We start from the raw sequence: 16,584 nt of genomic DNA on the forward strand, positions 1-16,584 counted from the left end.
GCAGGATGTGGCCTCCTGAGGGCAAGGCCATGTCTGTGGTATCACCCCTGGGTCCTCAGCACATATGACCTTTCCTATTAGTTGAATGAATGAAATGAAAAGGAAATAATCTTCCCAATAATCTTGCAAAGAAGACATTATTTTTATCATTTTATGGATGGGAAAATTGAAGTTTCTAGCTAGAGTTATACTCTTAGCAATTGAGCTGGAATTTGAAATCAGGTCTACCCCAAACCAGTGTTCAGCTGCCTCTGGAGTTCTGTCAAACGGTGCCAGATAATTCCTGAAATCATTTTTCTTAAGAATATGAGGGAAAACAAGACAAGTAAAAGCCACGGCAGCAAAACCATAGAAAGGACAATTGGTGAAGAGAACAGGGTAAGGGCCACAAAGACATACCCAAGAGAGCAGTTCACACTGAGCTAATACTCCTGCACTTGGCCTGATCTGCAGCCCCAAGAGCATGAAGCCCACCTTGTGTGGCACTGGGGGCTGAGTGAGGGGCTCAGCTGCACCTCCCCACACCTCTATGGTCCCAGGTAGCCCACTCCTTCACCTGAGAGCTTTAATTAGGTCCCCACCTCCTCCATCACTGCCTCTCTGTCTCCCCTCATGAGCAATGTCTTCCCTGTGCTTTTGATCCTTGCCCCTGCACTTCTGTATTTTCCACAACATTTTATCGTCTTTCATATTAGGATTTATTCAGTATTTTTGCCGTCTGCTCGTTCCCTCCAGTCCCCAGACTCCCCAAGGTCAGTGATTGTGATGCATTCAGCAGAAACACCTTGAACAGCCTGACATGTAAGAAGTGCTCAGTGAACTGCTGAATGAATGAATGGGCAGTAGGAGGAGATTGGGAGAGGGAGGCAGGGGTCAGAACACCAAGAGCCCTGGACATGAGGTACGGAGAAGAGAATGTGGCTGGCCTGTGAGGCTGTCTGGCTGCTGGGCAGGAGAATGGGAGGGCCCGCAAAGACAGCCAAGGTGAGTGGGATGAGAAGGGTAGTGGAGAGCAATGTCCAGGAGCAACATTCCACAGGACCTGGCGATGGGGCTAGAAAACCAGGCCTCCCACCCGAGCCACCAGGGAAACTAAGGCATATCTGGCATAAAAGGATGAAATCACTGTAGCTTTTTTTTTTTAAGATTTATTTATTTATTTTAGAGAGAACAGAGGGCAGAGGACGAGAGTGAGAGAAACTTAAGCAGACTCTGTGCTGAGCACAGAGCCTGATGTGGGGCTCAATCTCATGACTCTGATATCATGACCTGAGCCAAAACCGAGAGTCACAAGCTCAACCAACTGCACCACCCAGGGGCTCCCACTGTGAAGTGATCCTTGGAGAATGAGGGGAATGCTCCTTTTATTCTACATAGAAATTGGAAAATATTTAATCCTTGAAATAACAAAGTATACAGGTAAAAACATCTTATTTGGGTTTTAAATAGTGGTGTAGAGTTAGCAATAGTTACATGACTTATGAAAATCTTGATAATAAATAATTTGATAGCACAATGATATTATAGGAGAGATCCTCATCAGATAAGCAGCAAAATCACATGCCAACAATATAAAGACCCTGAATAGAATTAGTTCAAATTAACTATAACATGTATATAGGTAATGATGAAATAGGGCTTAAATATTGTATCTGGAAAACAAGACTCTTTATTGGATGGTGCTGCCTGAGCCCGAAGGCAAATTTTCTAAGAATCTTTAAGGAGTAACAACTGAAGAATGGTGGGCACACTGAAAACAGAACAGAACATTTCCTGTTAGAACAATACTTCTCATATGTGCTGATCGCTAGAAAAAAACCATAATCTTGTCACATGTGGAGACACTGACTACTGGGGCCATGAGTATTCTTTTCCTTCTTCCTTAGAAAAAGACACTCAAATTGTTGTTAAGGACCCCCACCTTTAAGCCAGCCAGCAGAGGCTATCTTGTGGCCACGGTGACTAGTTTAAGGGTGGCTTAGGCTATGTCTGAAAGATGCAAGGAGATGCTTGCTGAGGGCATCTGCAAAAGATGCTTCCTTCTCCTTCTATGGAATTGACATGGAGAGATGTGTTCGGAGTACGGAGCAAAAAAAAACTACGTAGTTTTTGCCAAGACCTGCTGGGATGCTGAGGAAGAGAAGCTAGAAATGGGGGACAGAAGCTGGACCTGCTGTATAAGTTAGACTGCCAGATCAAATCTTGCCTGAAGCTTGGACTTCTAAATTAGGTAAGCTGAGAAATACCTTGATAGTTTAGATCAGTTTGGGTTTGATTTTCTGTTGTTTGCCACTGGACGTATTTGGATGAATACTCGGATAAGCAGTAACTTAATCACCCGGTGTAGACACATGGGGAAAAGCACTAATTGCTGACCCTCCACACATGCTCCTCCATCTCAAGGTGGCAAGGGAGGGGAGGAGGCTGCTCTCTTGAGCCAAAGGACAGGAAGGGGACAGCCCAGCAAGACAGAAAACCTACTCTAGTCAAATACCACAGAAAAGCACTGTGGCTGAGTTTAGCAAGTGAATTAGCATGAATTCCCCCCACCCTTCATACCTGGACAAATTCCTCCTAGTAATTTTCTACCCAGTGACTCTGTCCACATCCCTACTGGCCGTAAATTCGGTGCCCTTGCTGTATTTGGAGTTGAATTCGATCTCTCTTCCCTATTGCAATAATCTTGAATAAGCACTTCCTTGCCTGTTCAACTCTCTCTGGTGCAATTTTTCTTTGACAAAATACAACATATCAACATTTGTGGGATATAGTTAGAACTATGGGGAAGAATGAAATTTTATAGCACAAAAAATGTACACATGAGAAAAAAGGAAAAATCTTAAAGAATAAATCTAAAATTGCACCTTGAGAACCTACCAAAGTAAAGAAAAATAAACCCAAATCAAGCAGAAGAAAGAAAAGAATAAAGAACAGAAATCAAGGGACGCCTGGGTGGCTCAGTTGGTTAAGCAGCTGCCTTCGGCTCAGGTCATGATCCCAGCGTCCTGGGATCGAGTCCCACATCGGGCTCCTTGCTCAGCAGGGAGCCTGCTTCTCCCTCTACCTCTGCCTGCCATTCTGTCTGCCTGTGCTCGCTCTCTCCCTCTCTCTCTGATAAATAAATAAAATCTTTAAAAAAAAAAAAAAAAAAAAAAAAAAAAAAAAAAAAAAAAAAAAAAAAGAACAGAAATCAATAAAATTGAAAACAGAGAAAACCCACTGAAAAAAATAGCTGTTCATTGAAAAAGATCAATAACACTGATAAAACTCTGTCTAGACGGACAAAGAAAAAAGAGAGAAGACACAAATTACTAGTATCAGGAACGAAATAGGGGACATCACTATAGATCCTGCAGACATCAAAAGGTTAAGGGAATGCTACAAACAACTATATGCACAACAATTTCACAAATAAGGCAAAATGGACTATTTTTTCAAAAAATACAATCAAACAAAATTTACCCAGTATGAAACAAGATAATATGAATAACCCTATATGTTGGTAAAATCGAACACGTGATTTTTAAAACTCTCCAACAAGAAACCTCCAGGCCCAGACAATTTTATTAGCAAATTCTACCAAATTTAAGGAAGATCTTTTTTTAAGATTTTATTTTTAAGTAATCTCTATACCCAATGTGGGGCTTGAAGTTACCACCCTGAGATCAAGAGACACATACGCTATGGACCGAGCCACCCAGGCATACCTATTTAAAGAATTAACACAAATTTCACATGATATCTTCCAGAAAATGCAAGAGAAGGAATATTTCCTATTTTGTGAAACTAGTGTTATCCTGGTATCCAAACCAGATAAAAACAGATCTATATTTCTCATGAGTATATACACAAAAATCTTTTTAAAATATTAGTATAAATTGGCATTAAAATAGACACATAGGCCAATAGAACTGAATAGAGAGCCCAGAAATAAAGCTATGATTATATGGCCAATAAATCTACAACAAAAGAGGCAAGAATATCCAATAGGGAGAAGACAGTCTCTCTGGTAAATGTTGTTGAGGAACCTGGACAGATACATTCAAAGGAATGAATCTAGACCACTATCTTACACCATGTAAAAAAAATTAACACAAAATGGATTAAAGACTTGAATCCAAGACCCAAAAGCATAAAAATCCTCAAAGAAAACATAGGTGGTAAGCTTCTTGACATCAGTCTTAGCATTGATCTGACCCCAAAAGCAAAAGTAAACAAGTGGGAGTAGATTTAACTAAGAAAAAAAAAAAAAAAAAAAACACTTCTGCAGAGGGAGGAAAAAAAGGCAACCTATTGAATGGGAAAAAATTATAAATCATATATCCTGTAAGGCATTAATATCCAAAATATATAAGGAATTCAGACAACTCAATAGCAAAAAAAAAAAAAAAGAAAAGAAAAAAAAATCTGATTAAAAAATGAGCAGAGGACCTGAATAGGTGTTTTTCTGAAGAAGATATGCAGATGGTCAACAGGCACATGAAATGATGCTCAACATCACTCATTATCAGGGAAATGCAAATCAAAACCATGAAGAGATATTATCTCATACCTGTCGGTATGGCTATTATCAGAAAGACAAGAAACAACAAGTGTTGGCAAATATGTGGAGAAAAGGAAGACCTTGTACACTGTTAATAGGAACGGAAATTGGTGCAGCCACTGTGGAAACATGGTAGAGACTCCCCAAAGATATAAAAATAGAATTATCATATAATGCAGCAATTCTACTACTGGGTATTTGCCTGAAGAAAACAAAAGCATGAACTTGAAAAGACACATACATCCCTATGTTTATTGTAGCATTATTTACAATAGCTAAGATATGGAAGCAGTCCAAGTGTCCATTGATGGACGAATGGATTTAGAAGATATGGTATGTATTTATTATGGAATGTTAGCCATAAAAAGAAGGAGCTCTCGCCATTTGTGACAACATGGATGAATCCTGAGGGCATTATGTTAAGTGAAATAAGTCAGAGAAAGACAAATACCATATGATTTCACTTATCTATGGAACCTAAAAATAAAACAAAAGAACAAACAAAAGAAAATTAAACTCATAGATACAGAGAACAGGTTGATGATTATCAGAGGGGTAAGGCAACTGGGGAGTAGATGAACTAAGTTAAGGGGGTCACGACAGAGGGTAATTAGACTTAGTGTGGTGATTAATTTTATTCATTATTTCAAAAACATTTTGTGACCACCCATCATATGGTAGACACTGAGCTCATTTCTGGGATAAAATGTTGAGACAACTCGAAGAGTGTATAGCAGAAGGAAGGCAAACACTACAGCAAGGGAGTAAGTGATATTGTAGGTTAAGCTGAGGATAATCTGGGGATGAACATTTCCAGTGAAACTATCTTAAATTAAAATCATGTAAGAATAGACAAATGGGGGCGCCTGGGTGGCTCAGTGGGTTAAGCCTCTGCCTTAGGCTCAGGACATGATCTCAGGGTCCTGGAATCGAGCCCCACATTGGGCTCTACTCAGTGGAGAGCCTGCTTCCCTCTCTCTCTCTGCCTGCCTCTCTGCCTACTTGTGATGTCTCAAATAAATAAATAAAATCTTAAAAAAAAAAAAAGAATAGACAAATGGACCAAGGGCACAAAACTGAGAGGCTAAAAACAGACCCAGCATCTATCAAAATTCAAGGATAAAGGCATTGCAAATTACTGTAAGTTATTCCAACAGCTTACTGTAACCAGAGTTATAACAAGCAGTTATTCAGATGGGAACATAATGGGATCTCTCCCTTTCACCTGTATAAATGCAAATTCCAGAGGGACTGCAGACCCAATGTAAAAAGCAAGTCCCTAAAACAATTAAAAGAGAATTAGAGTATCATGAGGATCTCTGTGTTTAAAAAAAAAAAAAAAAAGTTCTTTAAAAGACACAAAGCATTAAAACCATAAAGAAAAGAGTATGAAGTTGATATTAACACAGAAAACACCTGTGATTCAACTTCATCAAACACAACATAAAAACATCCAACACAGACTAAGAGAAGATATTTATGTAAGTAAATGAAAGACTAGTATCCATAAAATATAAGGAAATTTTACAAATTAATAAGGAAAGACAAACTGTTAAATTGAAAATGGGCAAAAGAAATAAGCAAGTCACTGAAGAAACTGCAAAGAAACCTGAATCTTAAACCACAATAAAGACTAATTCACATGCATCCAAGCGGCAAAGACTAGAACGTGTGGAAACATCAAGAGCAGCAGACATTGTAGAACAGCACGGAGCTCTCTCCAAAGCTGCAGGTGGGGGGTGGGTGCCTTTCCACCCCCTGGAGAGTGCCAGGTGATGTCAGGAAAGCAGCACCCAGCATGCCCTCTGGCCAGGCAACACGAGTAACCAGGAGGGGAAACCCTGGCATGTGTCTAAGAATATATATCACAGCATTATTTTTAATTCTTGCAGTGTTGTTTCTAATAGTGGAAATCTGGAAAACATCTAGTATGTTTATACAATGAAATACTATATAGTAGTCCAGATAAATGGACTAGTGCTACTTCGGCCAGTGTGGATAAATCTCAAAAACATATCATTGAATGAGAACAGCAAGCTATAGGGCACTAGGCTGACTCAGTTGGTTAAGCATCTGCCTTCCATTCAGATTGTGATCTCAGGATCCTGGGATCCAGCCCTGCGCCAGGCTCCCTGTTCAGCTCTCTCCCTGTTTCTCCCTCTCCCTCTGCCCCTCCCCCCTGCGCCTGCTCTTTCTCAAATAAAATATTTGAAAAAAAAGAGAAAAAAGAAAACAGCAACTTATATGAGTATGAATTGATACCATTTATATAAAGTTTAAAAACAGTAAAAAAAATACAATTTAGAGATATATATGCACACACATATGTACATATACATCCATCTATTTAAGTGTGTGTATGTGTGTGCACACACACGTGTGTCTATTTGTAGTACAGACTGGACAGGATGACAAACATTAACTTTAAGGTAGAAAGAAACCGGGGGCACCTGGGTGGCTCAGTGGGTTAAAGCCTCTGCCTTTAGCTCAGGTCATAATCCCAGGGTCCTGTGATGGAGCCCCACATAGGGCTTTCTGCTCAGCAGGGAGCCTGCTTCCCCGCCCCCTCTGCCTGCCTCTCTGCCTACTTGTGATCTCTGTCAAATGGATAAATAAAATCTTTAAAAAGAAAGAAAGAAAGAAACCAACCAACTTGGGAAAAGAGCAGAACAGGAGCTTTAAATGCACCCAAGTAACATTTAAGCTCTTAGAATGAATGATGGACACACATGTGTTCATTATATTGGTGCCATGCCTTTTTCACAGGGAGAGGGGCCTCTTGCTGAGCTTTGGGTTGGGGGAGGCTGTCAGATTATGCTTCCTGATGGACATATTCCCTGAGCTGCTGCCAGAAGAGCAGGCAATGATCAGGCCAAGAAGGTCAGGCTGCAGGAAGATGTGTTCAGGGATCAAGGGGCAGAAAAGGGATCTAAACAGAGGTAAAAAGAATAGCCTTAAGGCAAGGAAAATCATGAGGGGAATCACAAATTACATCAAAGCGTTCACCATTATATAAAAAAATCTTAACTTGTCTCCAACTCAGTTAGATACCAAAAAAGCTAGTGCAAACATGCTAACAAGATAACAGACACAGAATTAGGAAAATGAAGAAACTAGGAGGAAGAGCACTCACTAAGGAGCCAAAGCTAAATCATACATGGATCTCTAGACGCCCAAACAATATATTTTAAAGCTGTAACATTTTAGGAACTTTAAAAAACTAACCTAGAAGAAGACCGAAGAGCCAGGATATTAAAGAATTTGTAACAATACAATGGGTGAGGTCAGATATTTTGAATTATGAAACGTGGGTGAATTCAGACCCAGAACCACTCAGTGCAAGCAGCACTCTGGGGACATGAGGACAGTGACAAAAACTAGCCTGTTGACACAGAATGTTTCTGGAGGGGCATCTGAAGCCACGACCAACAAGAAAGTATTAGGAGATGAAGATACGGTGAGAACGTGGCTCCTGGCAAGTGCGAGGGAACAGAGAGGTCCTCTGCCCCTGCTCAGAAGCAGGCCTTCGTAAAAATATGATGGGTCCAAGAGAGACACACAAAACAAAGATGGACAGGCATGAACCCTAAAACATCCAAGTCAAGGGAAGAGGAGAATTGAGGTTCTTGACCAGCTCCCAGCTAGGGTGGAGAACATGACTGTCCTGCTCAAGGAAGAGGCTGGGCCTACACTGTTAACACCTGCAATCCCAATGATGATCCCATACCATGTGACTTTGAGACATAGGAGGGCAACTCAAGAGTGGCTCACTTGACAGGTTCTCACTCAGTAAGTACTTGGTGCCTACCAGGTGGGTTCCAGGTACAGAGCCAGGTCTGGGGGGTAAGTCAACAAAAGAGGTAAAAAAGTCCCCGTTCTCATGGAACATACAATGTAGTGGGGTAAACAGAGGTCAAGAGGCAGTTAAACCCCGTGTAGTGACCATCAGGCAAGTACAGGGAACATCTAGGATGGCACTAGACTGAGTTTTGATAAAGCAAATACTGAACAATGAAGTGCTCAATGCTAAGAGAACACAAAGAATGAGGGTTTTAGGTGGATGAAAATGACCACATGGGGGCTTCTACTTCCACTCAGGATGGACACAGTTGGAAAGAAAATGCTCCCACTAACAAAGAAGGTAAGAAACACAACTCATAACGTAAAGCCCTAAAAATACACATATTCTTTGACTCAGGAATTCCATCTTTAGGAATCCTATAGACATCATTAGAAAAATGTTCCAAAAATATACATACAGGTATGTTTGTGGCATCTCTGTATAAAATAAGTACAACTGAAAACAATCTAAATGACCATCACCAGGGCCAGTCATCAAGGTGAGTATAAAGCAGCTGTTAAAAATGAAGATGTGGACTTCAAGTGGAAGGTAGTGGCAAAATGCATGCATTATGTTTATACCTTCTCCTTCCAAAAATTCATTTGAAATGATAGAAAATAAATAAATAAAACAAGAATGTCACTAAAAAGTGCTACCCATAAAACAGAGGAGTGCTACCCGTAAACCAGAGGTACTGGAGATTTCTGGAAGAGGATAAAACACAGCAAGATATTAATCTGGAAATGAGATAGAAAATACAAACTTACAACCCCGTATAGGCACCAGCAAGGACCTCACAAAGGGGGCACTTTCGCAGTAGAACTCCGGAATTACTCTTTGATGAAAAGCAGCAGCAGCTAAGAGAAAGGGTGCAGCAGGCACCTGCCTTCAGAAGAGGCACCAGTGTTAGTCCTGCTCATGGTAAGCCAATACAGACCACAGAAGAGGTCTCTAAAGTGGGGCATCCAAAGAAAGACCTTGCTAAGATGGGTGAAAAGTCCAGAGAACATAGGGCCCTGAGCAGGGCTGCAGCTCCTGCCATGTGTGAGTCTGCCCAGCTCCGCACCACCCCCTGTCGTGAGCACTGGATACCCACACGCGTAAAGGTCAGGTAAAGGCTGGAGAGATGCAGTCCAGACCCATGACAGGGGACCCATGGGGTAGACAGACATGTTGTGAGGGGAAGGAAAGGGCATTGAAATGTTTTATTCTACATATATCCAAAGTACTTGAATTTGTCACATATATACTCATATGTATATATTTTTATAGTGCATATTTAAATAATTAATGTATTTAACTCATATATTTAAATAATTCAAATGTTTAAATCTAAATATAGATTCAAGTCAGTATTAATGTATGATATCAAGACATCATAAATGAAATCGAAAAGTATAAAATTAAAGTGGGGTTTTATTTTGGTAGAAAAACAGTATTTTATAAATATGAGTACTTAGAAAAAAAAATATGAGTACTTAGCAAAAAGTCAACAAAGATAGATGCCAAAATGCTAACCACAGTTAATTCTGCATGGTGGGATAATAGGAGACTTTTACTAGTTTTTGTTTATTTGTTTGTTTACATTTCTATACTTGAGGAAGTGGTCTGCAATGAAAAGTCAGTAATGAGTCATCTTTAATTAAAAAATATAAAGCCATTTAAAAGCTAATTGCTTTGAGTATTATTAGAGCTGCATCATAAATTCAAGGGTATTACACTTTTTTCATCAGAGACAGCCTGGAACAACAACAAAGAAATGGAGGAGGTCATCAGAGCATCAGACATCTCAACACATTTTTGGACCTCAGAAGCCTCCCGTCCAGTCCAAGTTTGAAGATAAGCAAGGGGGAGTGGGAACAGGGTGTCCCTTGGGCCCTCACCCCCAGCACGCATGACTCTCTGGATGGAAAGGACCCCTTACTAACTCAACACTTTGTGAAGGCAGGGAGCACATGTCTTGTTCCCCCGCTCTGTTCCCCAAACATAGCAGGTGCTAAATGAGGATCAGCTGAATGGGTCAACAGAGCAAAACACACCCATCAACATGGGGCCTGCTCTCAGAAAGAGAAGGCAAATCCACAGATAGGCAGAAAGTCAGCTCTGAGGCACTGAAGCTGGCATCTGCCAAGGAGTGCTAACTTACCGGGTGCCGGGTTGAAAGTCTTCCAGTCACAGTTCCCGTCTGATTCCACGTAGAGGAAATGGAACCCTTTGTCAGTTAGGAAGAATCAGTTTCAGTGTGGGCAATGCCGTGTGAAGTCAAGAATACACAGGCCCACAGGCCCTGCTCACAGCACACAGCACTCACTGCTCTCCTGCAGATGTCCACAAGCCGCTGGCCCAAAGCCCTCAACCCTGAGAGGCCTCTGGGCATCAGCCAACTGCTGGCCAACAAGAAGGGTCCTCCACCCCGGGCAGAAGCAGCAAAAGGACATGTGGGTCTTTGGGTACCTTCAAGCCCCTGAGCATGGGGAGAGGAGGGCCATGTGCTGTGGGGACACCACATGGACTCCAAGTTGGGGTCTGCAGCCTGCACGGGGGCCCAGACAGAACGCCTCGGCTGGCAGCCTCCTCCTCCTGCTTCCCTGCACTGGGTGCGGGCAGAGGTGTGGTGACAGGTGTCACAGTGCCTGGGCAGCCCCAGGGCTCCCGCGTATGTGCAGCTCCAGGCCTGAAGGCATGATGCCAAGTCAGGCTATAAAGAGACCAGCTAATAACAAATCACAGCTCACAGCTCAAGCATATTTGGTGATTTCATTGTTAACTAAAATTTCAGGAAATTGTATATGTCTCTGAGGCCCCATGGAAACCACATTCCTGAGCAGAGGATCTCGTTTAGCTCCATTACCTTTCTCATGCAAGCTAGTAATCCATCCACAAAGGCTGACTTGGTCTTGTGAACCTAGGTAACACAGACAGAAGTAATCACTTTCTTGTTTAAGCATCAAGCAGGAACCAGCGTCACAGACGTGTTTCACAGAGTGCTGGACATGCGCCACTCACGTGTCCACTCTGATGACTTCAGGAGGCCCTGCAACGGGCTGGTGCGGGACCCAGAATTAAACAACAATGATGCACAGAGAAAGATGGCACCCTATGCCATTTTCTGGAATAATTCTGGAATCATTCTTCTCACAGAAATGTTGCAGAGATAAATGGTGCGTCATTGTGGGTACCTGTCCTCCTGCGTCCCCTAGGGTGCCTTCAGTTCTCCTCTAGTCGTTTCGTCCCTTCAAGAGAAGGCTGTTTGGTGCCATGACCAAGCCCTGTCGGCTGCCATACCTCAGGAGAGCAGCAGGCCGCAGGTTCAGGGGATGGCAGACTGATGGTACAGGCGGCGGCCCAAGTTATGGCCACGGCTCACCAATAGCAGAGAACACATGCAGGTGCATGGACAGAGGAAGTGCGGGCTGCTGAGGAAGAAGGGGGCGCACCAGCGAACAAGGGCACCACCATGCTGAGAGAGGAGCGGGGAACCTCACCAGGCCCAGGGCTGGGGAGTGGGCGGAGGCCCTCAAGAGGCTTCTGAACTCTGCTGGTGGAGTCTAGCCCACAGCGAAGCCACCTGATGACAAAACACATCCCCTCCCCGCCTTCATCCATCCTCGTCCTGTGGGACCCGGTGGCTCCAGCCAAGTGAGGTGCATGAGAGCAGTGCAGGTACCAAGTCACCTGAATGAGCTCTGTCCCCCTTGGAACACTGCCAGCGCTACCGCCATGATCATGGACTGATGGCTTTTTTCAGGGCCGGTGCCAGATGGCCCCCTCCCTCACCAACTCACTCACTCACAAAGGAAACTTACCCGTCTATATTCCAAAATTATCTTGGGTAATGGATGAAGGTCCTGCAGAGCACTTAACTGAAAAATGAGGATAAGTGTCACCAATATAATTCCTTCATTTAATTTTAACATTTTGAACACTTATTTTCAGCTGGAGAAAGTCCTAGTAATAAATGGTCGTATTGACCATATTTTCCAAAGTGAAGATTCATAATAAATGTAGTTTTCAAGTGTCTTAATCTAAATCCCTTATAAAATCACTGCCGTCCATATGGGAGCTAAAGGCCCTTAACACAGGCTTGGAATAAGATTGCTTCCAAGATTAAATTCATGGAATCCAAATGCAGGATATGCAAAATACCATACAGGAGAATACACTAAGAAAATACCTCCAAATGTGTAACTCAAGAGTTTAGGAACATCCAACATTTCAATCACAGTTATCCGGGCATAATGTCAGGGAGGTAATCTCAGAATAGGATTACGGATTTTAACTAATTTTAAAAGGCCAAAATATGGGGCGCCTGGGTGGCTCAGTTAGTTGAGCAGGTGCCTTTCGCTCAGGTCATGATTCCAGGGTCCTGGGATCAGCCCCGCATCGGGCTCCCTGCTCAGAGGAGAGCCTGCCTCTCCGCCTACTTGTGATCTCTATCTCTCTGTCAAAATAAATAAATAAAAAATCTTAAAAAAAAAAAAAAAGGCCAAAATATTACATTCAGGATGACTCAAGATCATAAGAACATGATTTGTTCAATTACCACAAAGTGAACACGCTGGGGTAAGGCCATGCACACAGAACACTCCAGATGCCCTGCGCGTCCCGCCCCTCCCCTGTAGGTAACCACCACACTGACCTCCACAATGAAGGCCACTTTTCCCAGCTTTCAAACTTCGTATCAAAGGAAGGGGACAGACACTGTGTGAGGCTTTTGTTCAAAATGGTGGTTTTAACATTCATCGGTGTTGTATGAAGCAGCATTTCATTTACTTGTACTCCTGTCTTCAACTGTGTGAATGTAGGACAACTAGGTTTTATCCTTGATGGACACTAATAACTTGTTTACAGGCCATGATGACTAGTGCTGCTGTGAACACTCTGGAGCCTGGATTTTGGTTAACATAATGTCCGTGGTTCTGCTGAGTAGAAACACAGAGAGGAATGGAATCGCAGGGCCAATCACAGCAGAGACACCACCAGCCAGTTCTCCCAAGTGAAGGCACCCGTCTGTACCCTGTCAGTATGGTGGGTGATCCAGTTGCCCCACATCTTTGCTAACACAAGTCCCAATGTTAATGTTAGCCACTCTGGTAATTGTGTTGTGATACTGCACAGTAGTTGTGTATGTATTTCCTCAATGACGACTGTAGTAGGACCATATTCACACACTCATTGACTAAGTAGGTATCTTCCCTCATTAAACCCCTGTTCATGTCTGTTGCCCATTTAAAGAATTGGTTTGTGTGTCTTTTTTCCCCCAATGATTTGTGGGTATTTGTTATTCTGGACAGCAGTTTCTTCAGCCGATTAAATTTACTGGAAATCTCTCTGCCCTCTGTGACTTTCTTATTTAATTGTTTAATGGAATCTCTTCATTAACAGAGATTCTAAACTCTACTCTTGTCCAATGTATCCGTCTTTTACTGCATGGGTAATGCATCCTGTATCCTTCTTAAGGATATTCACCTACTGCAGGGTCTTGAGGATGTTCCCTTATGGTATCTTCTATAGTCTTTGTTGTTTTTGCCTTTCATATTTAGATGTACAGCTCATTTGGAGTTTATTTTTGCGTATGCTGTGAAATAGGGCCATTTATGGAACGAGCTGTCCTTACTCACTGCTCTGCAGAGCCACCCTCTCAGAGATCGTGCCTATCATACGAGTGTGTGGACTCCCCACACAAGGTCCCCTGGTCTATTTGTTCATGCTCCTGTCGACACTACACTGTGCTACTTAGTTCCTGGCAATCCCCATTGATTTAGGGTTAGTCTTGAGGTCCAATGGACTAAGTCCTCCAGAAGTGCTTTCCAAGATCACACTGGCTCTTAGTTTTTTGCATTTCTGTGGCAATTTTGGAATCAGCTTGCCAGCTTCTCCAAAAAACTGCTGCTAAGATTGTTCTGAATCTAGGGGCGCCTGGGTGGCTCAGTGGGTTAAAGCCTCTGCCTTCGGCTCAGGTCATGATCTCAGGGTCCTGGGATTGAGCCCTGCATGGGGCTCTCTGCTCAGCGGGGAGCCTGCTTCCCCCCTCTCTGCCTGCCTCTCTAGCTGCTTGTGATCTCTGTCTGTCAAATAAATAAAATCTTAAAAAAAAAAAAAGATTGTTCTGAGTCTATAGACCAGGCTGGGGTAACTGAGGCCATACACTCCTCTAACAGTGTAAGGCATAAAGTTGTATCATGGTCTGTTTGAATAAAGACTGAGGACCCAAGGGTTTTGGCTGGCCACAGTTGTAAACCAGAGAGCTGGTGCTGTGGGAGTAGGCACTGCCCGGGGGGGCACCTGACCTCAGTGCGATCCAGAATTGCCCTTTACTTAGCAAAGTTATCCCCAGGGGCATGGAAGTACATGAAAACACTTAGCAAAGAAAATTGCTTAAGATGGACTAGTTCCCCTTATCTGGATACCTTACAAAATAACTTTCCAACCACAGTCTCTCTGTATATCTCTACTTGAGCCGTCTGAGAAAGCTTGAAAGATATAAGTATTTGATCTCATCCAACCGTGGAGCAAGCCCTACCAGTGCTGGTTTGCGATCAGAGGCAGTTCTGCAGCCATGGACTGCCCAGGGAGCTTTATCACATGCTCCGTGTTGGCTCCTGACAGCACATTCTTCTCAGTTCCCTTCTCCCCATGGCCACTCCGTAGTCTCTTGTGGGCGCCTCCTCTTTCCCTGACCTCTAAGTGTCAGTTTCTCAGCATTCGGTTCTGTGCTTATCAATGTTGGCTGGCTTATGAGAAACAGCCGGGAGCTTCAAAAACATGCTTGGGCCTGGCAGACACAATTCTGTGGTTCAGTTGTCAGCCTGGTCGTGAATGTTTTTCCAAAGCTCTGTCCAGGGTAGGGGATTACCATCCCAGGGCAATTTTACTAAAAACTGGCTGACCACTTCCAGCACAAGACTAACAGTGGACCCAACTGCTCCCGTGATATCTCCATGCCTGTGTCTTATGAACACCTCTGTCTTAATATGTCTGAGAGTGAATGCCTGACTGACACCCCACCTCCCACCCCTGCCCAGTAAACTGCACCTCTCCTAGTTTTCCCTGGGTAGTGGCATTTTCTCTCTGCTCAGTTGCACAGCTAAGAAAACCAAGAGCTACTCCACAATCTTCTATTGACACTCACATGAACTCTCACTCACAGAGTTCCTTCCTGCTCCAGAAATTCTCTGGAAATTCGTCCACTACTCCATCTTCACACCTGTCACCTGGACCACAGAGATTTCTGTCCCCACACTGCAGTGACAGCTTATTTTTTTATAGTCATTTTCAGTATGTTGCATAATTTTTCATTTTTCCTTCAATGAATTCGTATTTCTTCATTTTTTAAAAGATTTTATTTATTTGTGTGTGAGAGAGAATGCACGTGTGCACAAGCAGAGGGGAGCAACAGGCAGAGGGAGAATCAGGCTCCCCGCAGAGCAGTGAGCCCCAAAGTGGGGCTCAATCCTCAGACCCTGGGATCATGAACTGAGCTGAAGGCAGGCAGGGCTTAACCACTGAGCCACCCAGGCATCCCCAGTGACAGCCTATTAACAAGACTCCTGCCTTGTATGTCCTGACTTTTCAGGACATAGCTCACATCTGTTAGGACAGGCAGAATCCAAAGCCCTGACAACACCACATGCTGGCAAGGGTGTGAAGCCATAGGAACTCTCATCCACCTGGTGGGAAGGCAGAAAGGTGTAGTCACTTTGGGAAGTAGTTTGTCAGTTTCTTAAAAAATTCAATATACTTTTGCCATATGATCCAGCAATCATGCTCCTTGGTATTTACCCAGAGGAGCTGAAAACTTCAGTCCACACAAAAACCTGTACACAGATGTTTAGAGCAGCTTTCTTCCTCATTGCCAAAATTTGGAAGCAACCAAGATGTCCCTCAGTATGTGAATGGGTAATAACCGGGGTCCATCCAGACAATGGATCATTGAAAAGAAATGAGCTATCAGGGGCGCCGGGTGGGTCAGTGGATTAAGCCTCTGCCTTCGGCTCAGGTCATGATTTTAGGGTCCTGGGATTGAGCCCCGCATTGGGCTCCCTGCTCAGTGGGGAGACTGCTTCTCCCTCTCTCTCTGCCTGACTCTCTGCCTACTTGTGACCTCTGTCAAATAAAATAAAAATCTTAAAAAAAAAAAAAAAAAGAAATGAGCTATCAACTAGGAAAAGACATGGAGAACTTGAAATGCACAAATCTG

At 43.1% G+C, this 16,584-nt stretch overlaps 1 protein-coding gene across 1 annotated transcript in view; it reads right to left on the minus strand.

The window, feature by feature from the left end:
* Positions 1–16,584, minus strand: part of POLN (DNA polymerase nu) — a 155,415-nt gene that overhangs the window by 71,977 nt on the left and 66,854 nt on the right. The window contains exons 13-15 of the mRNA XM_032333603.1: positions 12,191–12,247; positions 11,236–11,289; positions 10,531–10,596 (exon numbers count right to left, since the gene is read on the minus strand). Of these exons, the coding sequence (XP_032189494.1) occupies positions 10,531–10,596; positions 11,236–11,289; positions 12,191–12,247 (177 nt within the window). The remainder of the gene's footprint in view (positions 1–10,530; positions 10,597–11,235; positions 11,290–12,190; positions 12,248–16,584) is intronic.

The sequence above is a fragment of the Mustela erminea genome, chromosome 2 (genome assembly GCF_009829155.1).
Source record: "Mustela erminea isolate mMusErm1 chromosome 2, mMusErm1.Pri, whole genome shotgun sequence".
NCBI classification, from domain to species: domain Eukaryota; kingdom Metazoa; phylum Chordata; class Mammalia; order Carnivora; family Mustelidae; genus Mustela; species Mustela erminea.